The 23,392-nt window shown below is 47.6% G+C and overlaps 1 protein-coding gene across 1 annotated transcript in view; it reads left to right on the top strand.

The window, feature by feature from the left end:
• Positions 1 to 23,392, top strand: part of BAZ1B (bromodomain adjacent to zinc finger domain 1B) — a 303,893-nt gene that overhangs the window by 66,655 nt on the left and 213,846 nt on the right. Inside the window, exons 3-6 of the mRNA XM_063956151.1 lie at positions 11,543 to 11,687; positions 11,950 to 12,151; positions 12,864 to 12,982; positions 13,194 to 13,391. Coding sequence (XP_063812221.1) covers positions 11,543 to 11,687; positions 11,950 to 12,151; positions 12,864 to 12,982; positions 13,194 to 13,391 — 664 coding nt within the window. The remainder of the gene's footprint in view (positions 1 to 11,542; positions 11,688 to 11,949; positions 12,152 to 12,863; positions 12,983 to 13,193; positions 13,392 to 23,392) is intronic.

Here is a 23,392-nt window from a genome sequence, read left to right as displayed (position 1 = left end):
CCTGAAATCACATTGGTTTGAACCACTTAAGACTGTGGATTTGAAATATCTCACGTGGAAAGTGGTCATGCTGTTGGCTCTGGCTTCGGCCGAGCGTGTGTCAGAATTGGCGGCTTTGTCCTATAAAAGCCCTTATCTGATTTTCCATATGGATAGGGCAGAGTTGAGGACTCGTCCTCAGTTTCTCCCGAAGGTGGTATCAGCGTTTCACTTGAACCAGCCTATTGTGGTGCCAGCGGCTACTAGGAACTTGGAGGATTCCAAGTTACTGGACGTAGTCAGGGCCCTGAAAATGTATGTTTCCAGGACGGCTGGAGTCAGGAAAACTGACTCGCTGTTTATCCTGTATGCACCCAACAAACTGGGTGCTCCTGCTTCTAAGCAGACTATCGCGCGCTGGATTTGTAGCACTATTCAGCTGGCGCATTCTGCGGTGGGACTACCGCAGCCTAAATCTGTAAAAGCCCATTCCACAAGGAAGGTGGGCTCATCTTGGGCGGCTGCCCGAGGGGTCTCGGTTTTACAACTTTGCCGAGCTGCTACTTGGTCAGGGGCAAACACGTTTGCAAAATTCTACAAATTTGATACCCTGGCTGAGGAGGACCTGGAGTTCTCTCATTCGGTGTTGCAGAGTCATCCGCACTCTCCCGCCCGTTTGGGAGCTTTTGTATAATCCCCATGGTCCTTACGGAGTCCCCAGCATCCACTAGGACGTCAGAGAAAATAAGAATTTACTCACCGGTAATTCTATTTCTCGTAGTCCGTAGTGGATGCTGGGCGCCCATCCCAAGTGCGGATTGTCTGCAATACTTGTAAATAGTTATTGTTACACAAATCGGGTTGTTATTGCGAGCCATCTGTTCAGAGGCTCCGTTATCATACTGTTAACCGGGGTTCCTATCACGAGTTATACGGTGTGATTGGTGTGGCTGGTATGAGTCTTACCCGGGATTCAAAATCCTTCCTTATTGTGTCAGCTCTTCCGGGCACAGTGTCCTAACTGAGGCTTGGAGGAGGGTCATAGGGGGAGGAGCCAGTGCACACCAGATAGACCTAAATCTTTCTTTAGATGTGCCCAGTCTCCTGCGGAGCCGTCTATTCCCCATGGTCCTTACGGAGTCCCCAGCATCCACTACGGACTACGAGAAATAGAATTACCGGTGAGTAAATTCTTATTTTTAATATCTTTATTGGTGATATTGCAAATGGCATTAAAGGGAAAGTATGCCTTTTTGCAGATGACACAAAGGTATGCAACAGGGTAGACACACCAGGTGGGGTAAAACAAATGATTGAGGATCTAGGTAGACTAGAGGAATGGTCAAGAGTGTGGCAATTACAGTTTAATGCCAAAAAATGCAAAATCATGCACTTGTGTTTCAAAAATCCAAAGGCTAAATATAGTATTAATGGCACTATACTGGAAACTACTGAGGAGGAAAGGGATCTAGGAGTCACTATTTCAGATGACTTAAAGGCAGGTAAGCAATGTAACAAGGCAATGAGGAAGGCTAGTCAGATGCTTGGCTGCATTGGGAGAGGAATCAGCAGCAGAAAGAAAGTAATAATGACACTGTATAGGTCATTGGTACGGCCTCATCTAGAATACTGTGTTCAATTCTGGAGGCCATATCTTCAAAAGGATATTAATACATTAGAAACTGTACAAAGAAGGGCAACTAAAATGGTGCATGGCCTACATCACAAAACATACCCAGAAAGACTAAGAAATCTCTATGTATAGTTTGGAGCAGAGAAGGGAAAGGGGGGACATGATAGAAACTTTCAAATATATCAAGGGTTTTAACAAAGTCCAGGAGGGAAACATTCTCCAAATGAAGAGAAGAAATAGGACACGAGGACATGCACTGAGACTGGAGGGGGGGAGGTTCAGGGGAAATTTGCAGAAAAATTACTTCACAGAAAGGGTAGTGGACAAGTGGAATAGCCTCCCATCGGAGGTGGTAGAGGCTAAGACAGTAGAGCAATTTAAACATGCATGGGATAGACATAAGGATATCCTTACAAAGAAATAAGGATCAATTAAGGTTAGAGATTAAAATAAAAATAAAAAAAAAGGGGCAGACTAGATGGGCCAAGTGGTTCTTATCTGCCGACAAATTCTATGTTTCTATGTGCCCCTAGATTAACAAAAATCCTTTCCACGTACTATCAGTCTCCTCTGGGCACAGTTCTCTAACGGAGATCTGGAGGAGGGGCATAGAGGGAGGAGCCAGTGCACACCCATCTAAAGTCTTTATAGTGCCCATGTCTCCTGCAGAGCCCGTCTATACCCCATGTTCCTTACGGAGTCCCCAGCATTCTCTACAGACTAGGAGAAAGACTTACCGGTAGGTTTAAAATCTTTTCTCTGACGTCCTAGTGGATGCTGGGAACTCCGTAAGGACCATGGGGAATAGCGGGCTCCGAAGGAGGCTGGGCACTCTAGAAAGATCTTAGACTACCTGGTGTGCACTGGCTCCTCCCACTATGACCCTCCTCCAAGCCCCAGTTAGATTTCGTGCCTGGCCGAGGTTGGATGCACACTAGGGGCTCTCCTGAGCTCTTAGAAAGTAATAGATTTTTTTTTTATTTTCAGTGAGACCTGCTGGCAACAGGCTCACTGCAGCGAGGGACTAAGGGGAGAAGAAGCGAACTCGCCTGCTTGCAGCCGGATTGGGCTTCTTAGGCTACTGGACACCATTAGCTCCAGAGGGATCGACCGCAGGCCCAGCCTTGATGTTCGGTCCCGGAGCCGCGCCGCCGTCCCCCTTACAGAGCCAGAAGCAAGAAGATGGTCCGGAAAATCAGCGGCATGAAGACTCTGTCTTCTCCAAGGTAGCGCACAGCACTGCAGCTGTGCGCCATTGCTCCTCTCACACACTTCACACTCCGGTCACTGAGGGTGCAGGGCGCTGGGGGGGGCGCCCTGAGGCAGCAATAAAAACACCTTGGCTGGCTAAAATACCTCAATATATAGCCCCAGGGGCTATATATGAGGTAAATACCCCTGCCAGAATTCCATAAAAAACGTGAGAATAGGCCGCGAAAAAGGGGCGGAGCCTATCTCCTCAGCACACTGGCTCCATTTTCCCTCACAGCTCCGCTGGAGGGAAGCTCCCTAGCTCTCCCCTGCAGTCTACACTACAGAAAAGGGTTAATAAAGAGAGGGGGGGCACTAAATTTAGGCGCAGTATGCATTATATATAAAAACAGCTGCTATAGGGGACATAACTCAGTTAGTCCCTGCATTATATAGCGCTCTGGTGTGTGCTGGCATACTCTCACTCTGTCCCCCCAAAGGGCTTTTGTGGGTCCTGTCCTCGTTTAGAGCATTCCCTGTGTGTCTGCGGTGTGTCGGTACGGCTGTGTCGACATGTTGAATGAGGAGGCTTATATGGTGACGGAACAGAGGCCGATATATGTGATGTCGCCCCCTGTGGGGCCGACACCAGAGTGGATGGATAGGTGAAAGGTATTAACCGACAGTGTCAACTCCTTACATAAAAGGGTGGATGACGTAACAGCTGTGGGACAGCCGGCTTCTCAGCCCGCGCCTGCCCAGGCGTCTCAAAGGCCATCAGGGGCTCAAAAACGCCCGCTCTCTCAGATGGCAGACACAAATGTCGACACGGAGTCTGACTCCAGTGTCGACAAGGTGGAGACATATACATAATCCACTAGGAAGATCCGTGACTTGATCCCGGCAATAAAAAATGTGTTATACATTTCTGACTTTAACCCAAGCACCTCTAAAAATGGGTTTTAGGTTTGGGGAGAAAAAACAGGCAGTGTTTTGTTCCCCCATCAGATGAATAAATGAAGTGTGTGAAAGCGTGGGTTCCCCCGTTAAGAAACTGGTAATTTTATAAAAAGTTACTGATGGCGTACCCTTTCCCGCCAGGAGGATAAGTTACGCTGGGAGATATCCCCTAGGGTGGATAAGGCGCTCTCACGTTTGTCAAAAAAGGTGGCACTGCCGTCTTAGGATACGGCCACTTTAATAGGTACCTGTTGATAAAAAACAGGAGGCTATCCTGAAGTCTGTATTTACACACTCAGGTACTAGACTGAGACCTGCAGATAGTGCTGCTGCAGCGTGGTCGGTGACCCTGTCAAACAGGGATACTAGTTGGCAAACATAAAAACATATTAAAGACGTCGTTTTATATATGGGGGATGCACAGAGGGATATTTTGCCGGCTGGCATCCAAAATAAATGTAATGTCCATTCTGTCAGGAGAGTATTGGAGACCTGTCACTGGACAGGTGATGCTGACTTAAAAAGCGCATAGAGAGCTTTATAAGGGTGAGGAATTATTTGGGGATGGTCTCTGGGACCTCGTATCCACAGCAACTGCTGGGAAGAAATAATTTTACCTCAGGTTTCCTCACAGGCAAAGGTACAGTCCTTTCGGCTTCAGAAAAGCAAGCGGGTCAAATGGCGCTTCCTTTCTGTACAGAGACAAGGGTAGAGGGAAAAAGCTGCACCAGTCAGCCTGTTACATCTGTATCTACAAAGAGAAAAAGTATGACACTAGTTTGGGCGCACTCTTATTATTGTTTTCTTTTAAATTATGATCATATGAGAAATGATAATGACATCTTAAGCTTGTACTCTACACCTCATTAGAAAACTAAAGACTAAATATATACTGCACGTATCACCATGTATGAAAATGATATCAGGAAGGAACACCACTGAATGTATACAAGATAATGTGTGGAATGTTCAGATCCTTAATTATGCCTGGATAATTGCATAATGGAGGGTGGCTACATCACAAGCAACCTCCGTCTGCCAAGGATCTGTACAAACTTGGTTTGTATTAATGCAACCCTGGATAGGGTAGGGTTAGTGAATGAGAGAGCCCACACACTATATGCTGATATCTAGTAGTTACCCACTGTCTTAAATTGGTGAACTTATTAGGAAAATAGTTGGAATCAGTAAAGTAGTGATACTGCTGTTGGCGTTCTTGCCCTAGGTAGATCTTCCTACTTCACCGGGTATTCCCTAGTAGTCACCCGTCTAGGTACTGACCCAGCCCGCCTCCGTTTAGCTTCAGTCAGCCTGTTCCCAGAATCAAGATTCTTCCCCCGCCTCCTGTGAGTCCACACCATGACGCGGGTGCTCCACAGGTGTAGCCAGGTACGGTGGGGGGCCGTCTCAAAAAATGTCAGCAATTAGTGGGCTCGCTCACAGGTGGATCCCTGTTTCTTTCAAGTAGTATTTCAGGGGTACAAGCTGGAATTCGAAATGTCTTCCCCCAGCCGTTTCCTAAAATATGCCTTGCTGACAACTCCCTCGGGCAGGGAGGCTGTGCTAGAGGCAATTAATAAGCGGTATTCCCAGCAGGTAATACTCAAGGTGCCCCTACTTCAACAAGGACGGGGTTACTATTCCACAAGGGTTGGGGTACCGAAACCGCATGGTTCGGTGTGACCCATTTTATATTTAAAATCCTTGAACACATACATAAAAAAAAAAAAAAAATCAAGTTCAAGATGGAATCGCTCAGGGCGGTTATTGCAAGCCTGGACGAGGGGGATTACATGGTATTCCGGGACATCAAGGATGCTTACCTGCATGTCCCCATTTACCATCCTCGCCAGGAGTACCTCAGATTTGTGGTACAGGATTACCATTACCAAGTCCAGACACTGCCGTTTGGACTGTACATGGCACCGAGGGTGTTTTATCAAGGTAATGGCCGAAATGATGATACTCCTTCGAAAAAAGGGAGTTGTAATTATCCCGTACTTGGACAATCTCGTTATAAGGGCGAGGTCCAAGGAGCAGTTGGTAGTCGGGGTAGCACTATTTTGGAAAGTGCTACAACAGCATGGTTGGATTCTAAACAGTCCAAAGTCACAGCTGGTTCCTATGACACGTCTACTGTTCCTGGGGATGGTTCTGGACATAAACCAGAAATAGTGTTTCTCCCGGAGGAGAAAGCCAAGGAGTTGTCATCTCTAGTCAGAGACCTCCTGAAGCCAAAATAGGTAGCGGTGCATCATTGCACGCGAGTCCTGGGAAAAATGGTAGCTTCCTACGAAGCAATCCTATTAGGCAGGTTCCATACAAGAACTTTTCAGAGGGACCTGTTGGACAAGTGGTCCGGATCGCATCTTCCGATGCATAGGCTGATAACCCTGTCTCCAAGGACCAGGGTATCTCTACTGTGGTGGCTGCAGAGTGCCCATCTTCAAGAGGGCCGCAGGTTCGGCACACAGGACTAGGTCCTAGTGACCATGGATTCCAGCCTTTGAGGCTGGGGGGCAGTCACACAGGGAAGAAACTTCCAGGGACTTTGGTCAAGTCAGATTATTTCCCTACACATAAATATTCTGGACCTGAGGGCCATTTACAATGCCCTAAGGCCGGCAAGGCCTCTGCTTCAAAACCAGCCGGTACTGATCCAATCAGACAACATCACGGCAGTCGCCCATGTAAACCAACAGGGCGGCACAAGAAGCAGGATGGCGATGGCAGAAGCCACAAGGATTCTCCGATAGGCGGAAAATCATGTGTTAGCACTGTCAGCAGTGTTCATTCCCGGAGTGGACAACTGGGAAGCAGATCTTCTCAACAGACACGACCTCCACCCGGGAGAATGGGGACTTCCTCCAGAAGTCTTCCAATAGGATTGTACACCATTGGGAAAGGCCACAGTTGGACATGATGGCGTCCCGCCTCAAACAAAAAGCTATAAAAGATATTGCACCAGGTCAAGGGACCCTCAGGCGATAGCTGTGGACGCTCTGGTAACACCGTGGGTGTACCAGTCGGTTTATGTGTTCTCCCCTCTGCCTCTCATACCAAAGGTACTGAGAATAATAAGAAGGCGAGGAGTAAGAACGATACTCGTGGATGGCCAAGAAGAGCTTGGTACCCAGAACTTCAAGAATTTATATCAGAGGACCCATGGCCTCTGCCACTCAGACAGGACCTGCGGCAGCAGGGGCCCTGTCTGTTCCAAGACTTACCGCGGCTGCGTTTGACGGCATGGCGGTTGAACGCCGGATCCTGAAGGAAAAGGGCATTCCGGAGGAAGTCATTCCTACGCTTACTAAAGCCAGGAAAGAGGTTACAGCAACTCATTATCACCGCATATGGCGAAAATATGTTGCATGGTGTGAGGCCGAAAGGGCCCCAACAGAAGAATTTCAACTAGGTCGATTTCTGCATTTCCTGCAAGCAGGAGTGACTATGGGCCTTAAATTGGGTTCCATTAAGGTACAGATCTCGGCTCTGTCGATTTTCTTTCAAAAAGAACTAGCTTCAGTACCTGAAGTTCAGACATTTATAAAAGGAGTGCTGCATAGTCAGCCCCCGTTTGTGCCTCCTGTGGCACCTTGGGATCTCAACGTGGTGTTGAGTTTCTTAAAATCACATTGGTTTGAGCCACTAAAAACCGTGGATCTGAAATATCTCACGTGGAAGGTGGTCATGTTATTGGCCTTGGCTTCGGCCAGGCAAGTATCAGAATTGGCGGCTTTATCATGTAAAAGCCCTTATCTGATTTTCCATATGGATAGGGCAGAATTGAGGACTCGTCCCCAGTTCTCCCTAAGGTGGTGTCAGCGTTTCACCTGAACCAGCCTATGGTGGTGCCTACGGCTACTAGGGACTTGGAGGACTCCAAGTTGTTAGACGTGGTCAGGGCCCTGAAAATGTTTCCAGAACGGCTGGAGTCAGAAAATCTGACTCGCTGTTTATCCTATATGCACCCAACAAGCTGGGTGCTCCTGCTTCTACGCAGATTATTGCTCGTTGGATTTGTAGTACAATTCAGCTTGCACATTCTGTGGCAGGTCTGCCACAGCCAAAATCTGTCAATGCCCATTCCACAAGGAAGGTGGGCTCATCTTGGGCGGCTGCCCGAGGGGTCTCGGCTTTACGACTTGCCGAGCTGCTACTTGGTCAGGGGCAAACACGTTTGCAAAATTATATAAATTTGATACCCTGGCTGAGGAGGACCTGGAGTTCTCTCATTCGGTGTTGCAGAGTCATCCGCACTCTCCCGGCCGTTTGGGAGCTTTGGTATAATCCCCATGGTCCTTACGGAGTTCCCAGCATCCACTAGGACGTCAGAGAAAATAAGAATTTACTCACCGGTAATTCTATTTCTCGTAGTCCGTAGTGGATGCTGGGCGCCCATCCCAAGTGCGGTTTATCTGCAATACTTGTACATAGTTATTGTTAACTAAATCGGGTTATTGTTGAGCCATCTGTTGAGAGGCTCTATTGTTTCATACTGTTAACTGGGTTTCATATCACGAGTTGTACGGTGTGATTGGTGTGGCTGGTATGAGTCTTACCCGGGATTCAAAATCCTTCCTTATTGTGTACGCTCGTCCGGGCACAGTATCCTAACGGAGGCTTGGAGGAGGGTCATAGTGGGAGGAGCCAGTGCACACCAGGTAGTCTAAGATCTTTCTAGAGTGCCCAGCCTCCTTCGGAGCCCGCTATTCCCCATGGTCCTTACGGAGTTCCCAGCATCCACTACGGACTACGAGAAATAGAATTACCGGTGAGTAAATTCTTTTTTTTTTTTTTTTTTTCAATACAAATTCCATTCTGCCTGGGGTACCCTAAGTGGGAGACCTGCTTCTGTTTTTTCCTGAGACCTGGATGGCTACAACAACAAACTCCTGTAAGCAGAGCGGGATCCCAGGATTACGCTCTAACCTTTTGAGTATGCATTCCGGTCCAGTTTTTTTTTTTTTTTTCCCCACAGGTCTGGAAAAAGTACAAGCCTTGTTGAGTCCATTCTCTCCCTTCTAACCCTCGGGGTTATTGTCCTGGCCCCTTCGCTCACAGAGGCACTGGTTTTTATGTCAACCTGTTTCAGAAGCTGAATGGGTTCAGAATTGGCAGACTAGGAACTGAAGACACTCAGCAGATAGTTGCGGGTCCCTGGATTTCATATGGAGTCTCTGTGCTCTCTTTTCTGCCCTGGTGATGGGGTACTTTTTGACTTCCTTGGACTTTCAGGACATCTATTTGGATGTTCCGGTCTCTCTCAATCACTAGCGCTTCCTCCGATACGGGACTGCTATTTCCAATTTCAGGCGTTGTGTTTTGGTCTTTCCACGGCTCCTTGGGTCTTCATGAAAGTCATGGCAGCTCATCTATAGCACTGGGGAATAAGGATTTTCCCCTACCTGGAAAACCTGCTTCTTCGAGCTCAGTCGCTGGATATCCTCCAGAACTATCTTGGTCTCACCATAGATCTTCTCCACTCTCATGGGGGGATTATCAATTTGTGAAAATCTTCCTTGACTCTGTCCTGCCCATCTAGGGACGTTGCTGGACTCCATACTTCAGCAAAGTTTCCTCCTTGTGGACAAATTTGAGACCTACAGGGAAGGATTAACAAGTTTTTGCATCACCATAGTTTCCATACACTACTGCATGCGGATCCTAGGCTCTCTTGTCTCCACCTTCGACATGTTGGAGTATGCCCAGTTTCACTCCTGACCCCTTCAGCTGGAAGTGTCGGCTAAATGGAACAAATCCCATCCGCACATCAAGTCTCAGACAATCATTTTCCCTTGGGAAAACCGTGGCTCCAGAAGTCTCACCTGCACAAGGGGCACCCCTTTTGGTTTTAGGGTTGGGTCCATCTCGCCATCAATACAAGCTTTCGTGGGTGGTGACTTGTCAGTCTTTTCAGGGTTTATGGACAGCTTAGGAGAGTAGTCTTCCAATCAATATCCTTGAACTCCGAGCTGTAAACCACCTTCGGCCAGGATTTACCATTTAGTCTGGTGAACATATTTTTCCTGGTGTTCCCCTTGAGGTTTTAACCTAGGGATGGGAAACCTTTGGCCCTCCAGCTGTTGAATATACACATTCCAGCATGCCTTGCAACAGTTTTAGCATGGCAAAATTGTAGCAAGGCATGCTGGTATGTGTAGTTCAACAGTTGGAGGGCCGAAGGTTCCCCGTCCCTGTTTTAACCCCAGCTCGTTTAGTCTCTCACTGGTCCTCTTTCTGCAGGAGAGTTTCAGTTTGGGCCTCTGCCTATCTTCCCTGAAAGTGCAAGTGTCCACCCATTCTGTTATCTTTCGGAGACAGATTGCGCCAATGTCTGAGGTTCGTACTTTGACAGGGTGTCTGTCTTGTTCAGCCTCCGTTTGTTCCTTTGGTGGCTCCTTGAAGCTTGTGTTTTGGTCATTCAAACACTTCAATCACCCTATTATGAGCCCTTGCACTCTGTGGACATTCGCTGGCTTATGTGGAAGGAGGTCTTCCTGCTTGTCATGGCATCGGCCTGGCATGTGTCTGATTTGAGCGAGTTGTCCAGTCGCTCTTCCCTTTTTGTTTTTCACTTGGACCAGTCTGTTCTCTGGACTCGTCTCGGCAACCTTCCCAAGGCGGTTTCTCGCTTTCATATTAACCAGGAGGCAGCAGTTCCAGCTTTTACAGCAGCAGCCAAGTCCTCTTTGGACGTGGTGCGGGCCCTCCAGATTTATATTGAGAAGACGAGAGACCTCCGTAAAATGGAGTCTATCTTGTATGACTTTTACAAATAGGGCTGGCCAGCTGCTAAGCAAGCTTTGGCTTGGTGGCTCCGTTTGACCATTGCCACGCTTAGTTAACGGTGAACCTTCCAGCCCTGTCTCGTAACTGCTCATTCCACCAGGTCTGTGATGACTTCTTGGTCTGCTCGCCAGGGTGCCTCGGCAGAGCAGCTTTGTAAGGCGGTTAAGTGGTCTTCTGCTCATACATTTCTTCACTTTTATTCCTTTGACACCCTCGCTTCAGCCGATGCAGCTTTTAGGGGACAGGTTCTCTCTGCAACTCACGAACGTCCCCTCCTTTAGGGAATTTGCTTTGGGAAATCCCATGGTTAAGACTGTCCCCCCTATGGGACGATGGAGAAAAGTAGATTTATGTTCTAACCTGATGATCCTTTTCTTTGATAATCATAGGATACATGGTGGCCACCCTGACAAACCTAACGTCTGTGTGTCTCTGTCTCTCTCTCTCTCTCTCTCTCTCTCTCTCTCTCTCTCTCTCTCTCTCTCTCTCTCTCTCTCTCTCTCTCTCCCCCCCCCCCCCCCCCAGAGGATGGGGTATAGGAGTGAAGGAATGTAGGCTTCTGGGAGTTATAAATTAACGGTTTGGTGCCCTATCCTCCGGTCAACCTATATCCCATGGTTAAGCCTTTGTCCCCTATAGATCTCGAAGAAAAGGATTTATCGGCTAAGAACATAGATATCCTCCTTTTTTGGCATAAAATTATGCCCAATGTTAGCAGAGTTGCACGGGACCTCGCAGCTCACTCACGCCAGGCATCTTGCGCTGTGTGAGGGCAAATATGTATATGTATTAATAGTTGTGTTTACCCGTAAATAATGGATGAAGATTTAACGTGTTTAGGTGTGGTGTACTCATTCTTATGCACAGTCCCACATAAATTTGCGACCTGTTCAATCAGCAGGCTGCTCATTTTTACACTCGTCTTGAATTTAAAGGCTAACAGGGGTCTGGTATCTTGAATAATTTCATATGATCATTTTGTTGCAGGTTGAAAGAGGAGTTCCCAGTATGGTACGAGAAGCAGGTGTTGGAGATGGTACACCATAACACAATTTCCTTAGACAAACTGGTGGACCAATCATGGATGGAGATAATGACCAAGTATTCTGTTGGTGAAGAGTGTGACTTTGAGGTAAGCTTTTTACAGGTCTACATTTTTAGACACCAGAATGAAGTAGTAATACATGAAATAATAATGTGCAAGAGCATGGGTAGGGCTCCTACGAAAGTAGCCTAATTTAATTAGTACCGAAGTAATGTGGAGTGAAAAAGTTAGTGTGGATATTATGCACTTGCTGCTGTAGACAAGACCATTATCCCAGTTTAGCACCTATAGCAAGTTTCTTGAAATACTATATTTTTTAACAATTGCTTGTTTGTGTTTCTTGTCTCAGGTGGGACCAGAGAAATATTTGCGTGCCAAGATAGTTCAGATTCATCCCCTGGAGAAAGAAGAGCAGGCTGGTGCTGAGAAGAAGCCTGATGGATCATGTGACTCTCCATCCAGTGACAAGGAGAACTCGAGTCAAGTAGTCCAGGACATCCAGCTGAAGGAAGAGAGCAGCAGACGAGACACCCTGAGTGCACTAAGAGAAAGTAAGCTTTCCAGTATTTGCATTCTTTGATATGGCACAATCTGTGTAAGCATGTGAAGCTTCTTTGTAGCAAGACCTGTCTGGCATGCATAAACTTACTACAGTCCAGTAAATTGTGATTCCCTGGACAGCCACTATACATATGTACATCCTGTTTTACCTGCATTTATGGCCTGGTTAACAACCCTGTGTGAAGCTCTATACTGGATGTGGTGATTTTTGTGTAGCGAACAGTGTTTCGGATTTAGCAATAGTGGCGACTTCGGCTCTTTTTAATGGCTTTTAACTGTTTTTTCTTACAATTCCAATTGGGTTCATGAGTGGCCACTTTTTAATTAAATGCATCTGCTCAGGCTTCTCCACTGTATAACCCCAACAAAATGTCAAGGACCTCTGCTTGAACCCCCCCCCCCCCCCCCCCCCTTTTCCATCTCTCATGCTGCTGAGGCTGTTTCTCCTTCCCTTTTCATCATGTCATGGGTGTCATATTGTGCCTCACCACAGTACTATCTGCATGATCATATTTTAAGTGATATGTTCCCTGCACAAGAATTCAGACTTGAATGTTTATGGATAGTTCCGTATAGTGACAAATTATCCGTTTAGCCATCTGTGAATAGATGAATGTGATTAATACAGTTTGATTTTTATTTCAAAGACATAATCAAGCACCTATAATCTGGAATAAGAAAATAATTCCATCTTTCCCTTAGGTGACAGAGCAAGACGTTCTCCACGTAAGCTCCCTGAAAGCCTGAAAAAAGAGAAAAAATGGGTTCCACCTACATTTCTGCCACACAAATATGATGTAAAATTGCTGAATGAAGATAAGGTGAGCAATATGTGCCCCCAACCCATAGAATTTGTAAGCGTTACAGGTGCTCCAAACAACTAAAGGTTCTCTGTGTATTTTTTATTTTTTTTATTTTATTTTTTATAAAATTGTTGGCTTTTTTAGACCATGCATAAGTGCTGTTACTTGTAATGAGTATAAACCATACCTAACTAGTACCTTGCTAATCTTACTATGTTTCCACCTTCAGATAATAAGCATGGTTCCAGTGGAAAGTCTGTATCGCTCAGAACGTCCTCCCAATAAGGAGATCATGCGTTATTTCATTCGCCATAACGCTTTGCGGATTGGTACAGGAGAGAATGCTCCTTGGGTAGTTGAGGATGATCTGGTTAAAAAGTACTCTCTACCTAGCAAGTTCAGTGACTTTTTACTGGATCCACATAAAGTAAGTAAACATGAAAAACTCCAGTATTACACTCTGTAGTGGAGAGTACTGAAAGCTTGTTGTGATATTTTGCATCCTGTATATTGTAATAATGGAAGACTCTACTCCTCTATCACTTTGATACAGAAGCCAAAGTGGCATTAAACAGTCCTGTGCTATTCAAGGAAAATTGCTTACTGAGCCTGGCTTCACAATGATGCTTTATACAGATGGTGAACTTTTATTTGTCCCTTTTTGCTTTGATAAGAAAATGGTTAATTTTTTGTTTTTCAATGGTTCAACATGGTGGTTACACACACAAACCATTGTTTCACATTCCATGACCTACTGAGGTATACAACATAAGCATATGTTAAATCATGTGTTAATGTAGGGAAACTTACCTTGCAGGTGTTCTTTCATACTTCATATACATGTCACTTGACATGAGTGAATTGTATACGCTGTTATCTCTGTGGCAAATGTAGCAGTGTGTTTAGTCCTCAAACTTTATTGCTTATCCCAGGCCTGACCATCCTGTGGCTCTCCAGCTACTGTGAAACTACAAGTCCCAGCAAGCTCTGGCACCGTTTAGCTATTAGAGAATGCTAAAACTGTGACACTGCATGCTGGGATGTGTAGTTTCACAACAGCCAGAGGTTGGCCTGGCTTATGTCCTGGTATGCAGTGTAACACTTTATGTGAAGACTGTTTTGTATGTATTACTCTTTTAGTTTAAACTGCTAACCTTTTTTAGTGCAGAAACAAATCTACAAGATATGTATATTAAAGGTCCTTTTGTTACTTCTGTGAGTAGGAGTCTGGGCACCAAACAGTTAACTTTTTTCTTCTTCACTCTGGTCCAGGCAGATCCGTTTGTTTGGTGCCCTCAGTAGTGGGCACTGTTAGGTGATAATGTAGTTAGTAAATTTGCAATCTATAAGGTACTCCATTTTTAATCTATCCATGGGATCAGTATGATCTCCCTGCGGACGGGATGCCAATGGTCATGACACAGACGCCGTAACCATGATATTTGAAATCCTGACAGCGGGGAGTATGTGAAGTCATTAGCTCTTTCTTATGCTGCCCTATAAATCAGTTTTTCACTGTTCAAAAACATAATAATTACAATGTTTTCTCTGACGTCCTAGTGGATGCTGGGAACTCAGTAAGGACCATGGGGAATAGACTGGCTCCGCAGGAGACTGGGCACTCTAAAGAAAAGATTAGGTACTATCTGGTGTGCACTGGCTCCTCCCTCTATGCCCCTCCTCCAGACCTCAGTTAGAATCTGTGCCCGGCCAGAGCTGGGTGCTCCTAGTGGGCTCTCCTGAGCTTACTAGTAAAGAAAGTATTTGTTAGGTTTTTTATTTTCAGTGAGATCTGCTGGCAACAGACTTACTGCTACGTGGGACTAAGGGGAGAGAAGCAAACCTACCTGCTTGCAGCTAGCTTGTGCTTTTTAGGCTACTGGACACCATTAGCTCCAGAGGGTTCGAACACAGGCACCTGTCCTCGATCGTCCGTTCCCGGAGCCGCGCTGCCGTCCCCCTCGCAGAGCCAGAAGAACAGAAGCTTGAAGACGGCGAAATTGGCGGCAGAAGACTCCTGTCTTCATTTAAGGTAGCGCACAGCACCGCAGCTGTGCGCCATTGCTCCCAGCACACTTACACACTCCGGTCACTGTAGGGTGCAGGGCGCTGGGGGGGGGAGGAGGAGGAGGAGAGAGAAACGCCCTGGGCAGCAATTGAAGTACCTTTTGGCAATAAAGATACATATATACAGGCTGGCACTGTATATATGTAAAAACACCCGCCATTTTTTTACACAACAGGCGGGACAGAAGCCCGCCACTGAGGGGGCGGGGCCTTCTTCCTCAGCACACCAGCGCCATTTTCTCTTCACAGCTCCGCTGGAAGCAGCTCTCCCCTGCAGTATCCAGGTACAAGAAGGGTAAAAAGGAGAGGGGGGGGGGGCACATAAATTTAGGCGCAAATAAAACATATAAGGCAGCTATTGGGTAATCACTTATTATATGTGAAAATTCCTGTGTTATATAGCGCTGTGGTGTGTGCTGGCATACTCTCTCTCTGTCTCCCCAAAGGACTTTGTGGGGTCCTGTCCTCAGTCTGAGCATTCCCTGTGTGTGTGCGGTCTGTCGGTACGGCTGTGTCGACATGTTTGATGAGGAGGGTTACGTGGAGGCGGAGCAAGGGCAGATAAGTGTGGCGTCGGGGCCGACACCTGATTGGATGGATATGTGGAAGGTCTTAAACGACAATGTAAGCTCCTTACATAAAAGGTTTGATGACGCTGCAGCCTTGGGACAGCCGGGGTCTCAGCCCGCGCCTGCCCAGGCGAATCAGAAACCGTCAGGGGCTCATAAACGCCCTCTATCTCAGATGGTTGACACAGATGTCGACACGGAGTCCGACTCAAGTGTCGACGATGATGAGGCACATTTACAGTCTAAAATGACCAAGGCCATCCGATACATGATTATTGCAATGAAAGATGTATTACACATTTCTGAGATGAACCCTGTTAATACCAAGAGGGTTTATATGTATGGGGAGAAAAAGCAGCCAGTGACTTTTCCCCCATCTGATGAATTAAATGAATTATGTGAAGAAGCGTGGAGTTCCCCTGATAAGAAACTAGTGATTTCTAAAAGGTTACTGATGGCGTACCCTTTCCCGCGAAAGGTTACGTTGGGAAACATCCCCTAGGGTGGACAAGGCGCTGACACGCTTATCTAAAAAGGTGGCCCTGCCGTCTCAGGATACGGCCGCCCTAAAGGAGCCTGCGGATAGAAAGCAGGAAGCGATCCTGAAGTCAGTGTATACACACTCTGGTACTCTACTGAGACCTGCTATTGCTTCAGCCTGGATGTGTAGTGCTGTAGCAGCATGGACAGATACTCTGTCAGACGACATAGATTCCCTCGACAGGGATACTGTTTTGCTAACCCTTGGCCATATCAAAGACGTCGTCTTATATATGCGGGATGCTCAGAGGGACATTTGCCTGCTGGGCTCTAGAATTAATGCTATGTCCATTTCTGCCAGGAGGGTCTTATGGACTCTGCAATGGACAGGAGATGCTGATTCTAAAAAACACATGGAGGTTTTGCCTTATAAGGGTGAGGAATTATTTGGGGACGGTCTATCGGACCTCGTGTCCACAGCGACAGCTGGAAAGTCGACTTTCTTGCCTCAGGTTTCCTCACAGCCTAAGAAAGCACCGTATTATCAAATGCAGTCCTTTGGTTCTCAGAAAGGCAAGAGGGTCAGGAGCGAATCCTTTCTTGCCAGAGGCAGGGGTACAGGTAATAAGCTGCACCATGCAGCCAGTTCCTAGGAACTAAAGTCCTCCCCTGCTTCCACTAAGTCCACCGCATGACGTTGGGGCTCCACAGGCGGAGCCAGGTGCGGTGGGGGCGAGTCTCCGAAACTTCAGCAACCAATGGGTTCGCTCACAGGTGGATCTCTGGGCTGCACAAATTGTATCTCAGTGATACAAGCTGGAATTCGAAGCGACTCCCCCCCGCCGTTACCTCAAATCAGCCTTGCCAGCTTCTCCTATGGAAAGGGAGGTAGTACTGGCGGCAATTCACAAGCTGTACCTCCAGCAAGTGATTATCAGGGTCCCCCTCCTTCAATAGGGAAGGGGTTACTATTCCACAATGTTTGTGGTACCGAAACCGGACGGTTCGGTGAGACCCATTCTGAATTTAAAATCCTTGAACACTTACATAAAGAAATTCAAGTTCAAAATGGAATCGCTCAGAGCGGTTATTGCAAGCCTGGAGGAGGGGGATTTTATGGTGTCGCTGGACATCAAGGATGCTTACTTGCATGTCCCCATTTACCCACTTCACCAGGAGTACCTCAGGTTTGTGGTACAGGACTGTCATTACCAGTTCCAGACGTTGCCGTTTGGCCTGTCCACGGCACCGAGGATATTTACCAAGGTAATGGCCGAAATGATGATACTCCTTCGGAAGAAGGGAGTTATAGTTATCCCGTACTTGGACGATCTCCTCATAAAGGCGAGATCCAGAGAGCAGTTGTTGATCAGCGTAGCACTCTCTCAGGAAGTGTTGCAACAGCACGGCTGGTTTCTGAATGTTCCAAAGTCGCAGCTGATTCCTACGACGCGTCTGCTTTTCCTGGGCATGATTCTGGACACAGAACAGAAGAAGGTGTTTCTCCCGGTGGAGAAGGCCCAGGAATTAGCATCTCTGGTCAGGGACCTCCTGAAACCAAAACAGGTATCGGTGCATCACTGCACGCGAGTCCTGGGAAAGATGGTGGCTTCATACGAAGCCATTCCCTTCGGCAGGTTCCATGCAAGGATCTTTCAGTGGGATCTGTTGGACAAGTGGTCCGGATCGCATCTTCAGATGCATCGGCTGATCAGCCTGTCCCCAAGGGCCAGGGGGTCTCTTCTGTGGTGGCTGCAGAGTGCTCACCTTCTCGAGGGCCTCAGATTCGGCATACAGGACTGGGTCCTGGTGACCACGGATGCAAGCCTCCGAGGATGGGGGGCAGTCACTCAGGGAAGAAACTTCCAAGGGCTGTGGTCAAGTCTGGAGACTTCTCTACACATAAATATACTGGAACTAAGGGCCATTTACAACGCCCTGAGTCAAGCAGAGCCCCTGCTTCGAAACCGGCCAGTGCTGATTCAGTCAGACAACATGACGGCGGTCGCCCATGTAAACCGCCAGGGCGGCACAAGAAGCAGGATGGCAATGGCGGAAGCCACAAAGATTCTTCGGTGGGCGGAGAATCACGTGCAAGCACTGTCGGCAGTGTTCATTCCGGGAGTGGACAACTGGGAAGCAGACTTCCTCAGCTGACACGACCTCCACCCGGGAGAGTGGGGACTTCATCAAGAAGTCTTCACACAGATTGCAAAGCGATGGGAACTGTCACAGGTGGACATGATGGCGTCCCGCCTCAACAAAAAGCTAAAAAGATATTGCGCCAGGTCAAGGGACCCTCAGGCGATAGCTGTGGACGCCCTAGTGACACCGTGGGTGTACCAGTCGGTATATGTGTTTCCTCCTCTTCCTCTCATACCCAAGGTACTGAGAATAGTAAGAAAGAGAGGAATAAGAACAATACTCATTGTTCCGGATTGGCCAAGAAGGACTTGGTACCCGGAACTGCAAGAAATGCGCACAGAGGACCCATGGCCTCTGCCTCTCAGACAGGACCTGCTGCAACAAGGGCCCTGTCTGTTCCAAGACTTACCGCGGCTGCGTTTGACGGCATAGCGGTTGAACGCCGGATCCTAGCGGAAAAAGGCATTCCGGATGACGTTATTCCTACGCTGATAAAGGCTAGGAAGGACGTGACAGCAAAGCATTATCACCGTATATGGCGAAAATATGTTGCTTGGTGTGAGGCCAGGACGGCCCCTACAGAGGAATTCCAGCTGGGTCGATTCCTGCACTTCCTAATTGGGGTCCATAAAGGTCCAGATTTCGGCCCTATCCATTTTCTTTCAAAAAGAACTGGCTTCACTGCCTGAGGTTCAGACGTTTGTTAAGGGAGTGCTGCATATTCAGCCCCCTTTTGTGCCCCCAGTGGCACCCTGGGATCTTAACGTTGTGTTGGATTTCCTGAAATCCCACTGGTTCGAGCCACTTAAGACCGTGGAACTAAAGTATCTCACGTGGAAAATGGTCATGCTGTTGGCCTTAGCATCGGCTAGGCGTGTGTCAGAATTGACGGCTTTGTCATGTAAAAGCCCATATCTGATCTTCCATGTGGACAGGGCAGAATTGAGGACTCGTCCCCAATTTCTCCCAAAGGTGGTATCGTTTCATTTGAACCAACCTATTGTGGTGCCTGCGGCTACTCGGGACTTGGAGGACTCCAAGTTGCTGGACGTAGTCAGGGCTTTGAAAATATGTTTCCAGAACGGCTGGAGTCAGGAAGACTGACTCGCTGTTTATCCTGCATGCACCCAACAAGCTGGGTGCTCCTGCTTCAAAGCAAATTATTGCTCGCTGGATTTGTAGCACGATTCAGCTGGCTCATTCTGCGGCTGGATTGCCGCATCCAAAATCAGTAAAAGCCCATTCCTAAAGGAAGGTGGGCTCTTCTTGGGCGGCTGCCTGAGGGGGTCTCGGCTTTACAGCTTTGCCGAGCGGCTACTTGGTCGGGTTCAAAAACACCTTTGCAAAGTTCTACAATTTTGATACCCTGGCTGAGGAGGACCTTGTGTTTGCTCATTCGGTGCTGCAGAGTCATCTGCACTCTCCCGCCCGTTTGGGAGCTTTGGTATAATCCCCATGGTCCTTACGGAGTTCCCAGCATCCACTAGGACGTCAGAGAAAATCAGGATTTTGGTACTTACCGATAAATCCCTTTCTCCGATTCCACAGGGGCCACTGGAGTGTAGTTACAATGGGGAGATAGTAGGTGGTATTGGTAGCTGGCACTTTAAAAATTCTCACACTGTGGCTAGCTCCTCCCCTACTATCTCCCCTCCAAGCCAGTCTACGTTAAACTGTGCCCGAGGAGAGCTGTAATAAACAAACCGTAAGGTAGAGGAGGTTAACGACGCCCTGTAAACCAGGCGAACACAAACTAAACCTGGAACAGAACCTGACAAAAAACCAGGCTAGCCTGAACCCAACAAGCAGTCATATGGTGATCTGCAATCGTTAATCAAACAAAAATCAGGAGAAACAGCGCTGGGCGGGCGTCCAGTGGCCCCTGTGGAATCGGAGAAAGGGATTTATCGGTAAGTACCAAAATCCTGATTTCTCCTTCATCCACTAGGGGCCACTGGAGTGTAGTTACAATGGGGACGTCCCAGAGCTCCCAAAAAACGGGTGGGAAAGCGCTGAGAGTCCTGTAAAAACTGCTCGGCCAAACAGTGATGCAGAGGCCGTAAAAGTGTCAAACTTGTAGAATTTGACAAAACGAATGTCGGTTTGACCAAGTAGCCGCCCGACAAAATATTCATGGAGACCCCGCGGGCGGCTGCCCACGAAGGTCTTACAATGCGCGTAAAGCGCGCTGAAATGGAAAACGGAGGTTCCCTAGTAACCGCCAAGAAGACTGTCTGATGATCAGATGTATCCAACTGTCCAGCATATGCTGGGGCCCCGGCTATTTAGTACGGGAGCATCGTCCAGAGCAAAGAAGAAAAAACACTTCATCGAATAGCCTGAGACCTCTGTAGAGAGAGTTGACGAGCCCTGACAACATTCAGAGAGGATTGAAAACCACTAGTGTCAGATTTATATGAAAAATGGACCTCCCCTCTGGAAGAAACGACCGCTGAGGCCGAAGCACAGCCCGGGGAGTTGCCAATAGAGTACTCCCTGAACAAGAGGCCGAACTTACGGCCGCTAGGCTAATCTCATTTGGAAGAAAAGCGAAAAAGGCAGAGACCTAAAATTCCGGTCAGTGTGGTTTGAAGCGCAGCGGAGCAAAAAACCTCCCAGAGAAACCAAAGATGAATGGTAACTGGAAGAAGGGGGAAAAAACCCCTTTTATCTTCATTATGTTCCATAAAGTTTTCCCAAAGTGGCAAAAGCGAGAAGAGGTAATAGACTTCTGAAATCGGAGCCCAGTAGGCCTAACCGAACTAGGGAACTCCTCCCTTCTGAGGTCTCGTGAACAGTCACACGGGTAACCGAAACCAGTGTAAAATTGAACAAGGAGAAAAAAGGAGCCTGTTGAAGTAGACAGTCCAGTCGAGGTAGGAGCCAAGGCTCCTCTACTGACAACAGGCGTATCTGTATCTTCAAGTCATGCGTGGCCCAACCAGCGCCACCGAGAGGACTAGCACGCATAATCCCCTCCTGTGTTACTGAACATGAAGTAGAAATAGAAAAGGAGGCAGGATAGAATAACCAGAAAACTCCCCGGAGCCCTGAGGGCCTCCACGGCTACTGCCGTCCGAGAGTAATAAAGGGTTAAAGAGTCAGTCAGAACGCCCTGAGGTCGATCCGAAATCTCCGCCCACAGCGGACCAGCTGACAAAACTCCGGGGCATGTTCCCTCACCCAGGAGTCTGACCTGGTGGCTTGATCTGGAAACAAGATTGTTGTCCCCCGTTCCGAGAGGAATGGAGGCGACCACTCATTACGTCGCAACTTGACTGAAGAAATAGAGTCTCAGGTGCCGAGGAATGAAAAAAACCTCTGACGGACCGTGTTGAGAAACGTCTATGCGGAGCATAAATTGGATCTGTGTCGAATCAGAAGCTCGTGGATCCTCCGGATATTCAGAAGCCACCTAATGTACAGAGTGGGATAGTAGCAGTAAATTGTCCCATTAGGGAACCAACGTCACCCACTGCCCTTGAAAAAGAGTTATTCTGTTATCTTCCTAAACTCTGTGGGAGCGGAAGAGAGAAGAGTAAAGGACTTACAGTGAAAATGAGAATCCTGTTAAGGGGGAATCTGAGAAAAGCCTGTCCAACGGAAATCAGTAAACAGGCATCTCTGAAGACAAGGGACACATAAAACTCCCTTTCTTGTTTAAACTAGCAATCACAGACTAAAAGGATTGTAAGGCCAGAATAGGCCTGTCCGAGCCACTTGGCTTCGGAACGTGAAAAGAAAACAAAGGCCTGAGAACTGTCCTAATTCAAATGATATGTGAAAAACAGGGATCAACACCCTTTGCGGTTAGAAACCTATGGAGCGCAGCCTGCAGTATGACTCTCTTGTCAACGTAAATCAGCCGACCTATGCCGAGGGACTCCTGAGACGGTTGTAACCGCTCAAGCCTTCTCCCATCGACCTGCGCCTACCCTGGGACCCTGCAGGTGTAATGGGTGTATAGGATGACATAAAATCAGACTGGACTGAGGATGTTGAACCTCTGCTTCAGCCTTTTTACCCTGAGAACCCCTGGCGACGAAGATATCACCCGTGTGGAGTCAAAAACCTGAAAGGGCACGAAAAAATCTAAAGGGAAGACCAGTAAAGGTCTGTCTTGGAGCTGGGGCAGTAGTAGGAGAAATCAAAGTGGACCTACCTCCATTGGTTCAAGAAATCCTGCAGAAAGTTCCTTCCCCAGAACCATCTGCCCCGTAGGATTTCATGTTTACTTGTCACTGTCGCAGCCCCAGAGGTCGTCGGGTTAAGACAGCCCAAGCGAAGATGCAGGGTCCGAGTCTGTAGACATGGAGACCTCCAAGGAACATAAAGCAGAATCGTGATTCTGACCTGTATCAAAGTATCAATTGATCCTGATGCGAAGCATCCTGTAACCTAGAGGACAATTGTTCCCCAACCTACCTGCTCCGGATACGGTAGAACCATGCTGCCGCATATGTCGATGGATCCCTGAGCAAGGTTGCCTCAGGAAAACGGCGGCTTGATGGACCGGCGATACACCGAGGTGTATACCCTAGAGAGGTTCTGATACCATCTCCTGCCATCTGCGGGGAAAAGATAGGAAAACAAACCTTGTTTGATACCTGATATTGTGTATTCGGGTGTCTGTCGGCCGCCTACCGGAGCCTGCCCAGCTCATCCGAAACTGAACCAGTCGCTGTCATTTTCGTCAATGGCGTGGAACCCTGATGGACTTGACGTGTCCTCCTCCTTTACCTGCAGTATCAGATGAACTGCTGTATTATGTACCTGTATATTCTGAGACACTGGTTCAGATCCACAGAAAACAGACATCAGTAATGCATGGAATGTTAGCAAAGTTTCTTTTTGGAAAGGTGTGTTTGGTCCCGCTGTGATTTGATCCTGTGACCTTGGAAACCAAAGTCCAAGGGCTTACCTGATGAGTTATTGTCTGGTTAATAGTGACATTACCTGCATCATTGATCAAACAGGGGTGTGCAGGTGCGTGGAGGGCGAAGCAGATGGCTCCGCCGCATACTTCACACCTAAGAGGGAATTCTTCGACTATCCCAGGAGAGACAAACGAAAGGAGAAAAGGTGGGTTAAATAAACAGAGCCCTACGTAAGGTGTGCACTATAATGTGTAGTGACCGATACGATTAAAATAAACTTTCTGGAGCAG

This window comes from Pseudophryne corroboree, chromosome 2, assembly GCF_028390025.1.
Source record: "Pseudophryne corroboree isolate aPseCor3 chromosome 2, aPseCor3.hap2, whole genome shotgun sequence".
Lineage (NCBI taxonomy): Eukaryota > Metazoa > Chordata > Amphibia > Anura > Myobatrachidae > Pseudophryne > Pseudophryne corroboree.
This window is presented reverse-complemented; position numbering and strand designations above follow the sequence as displayed.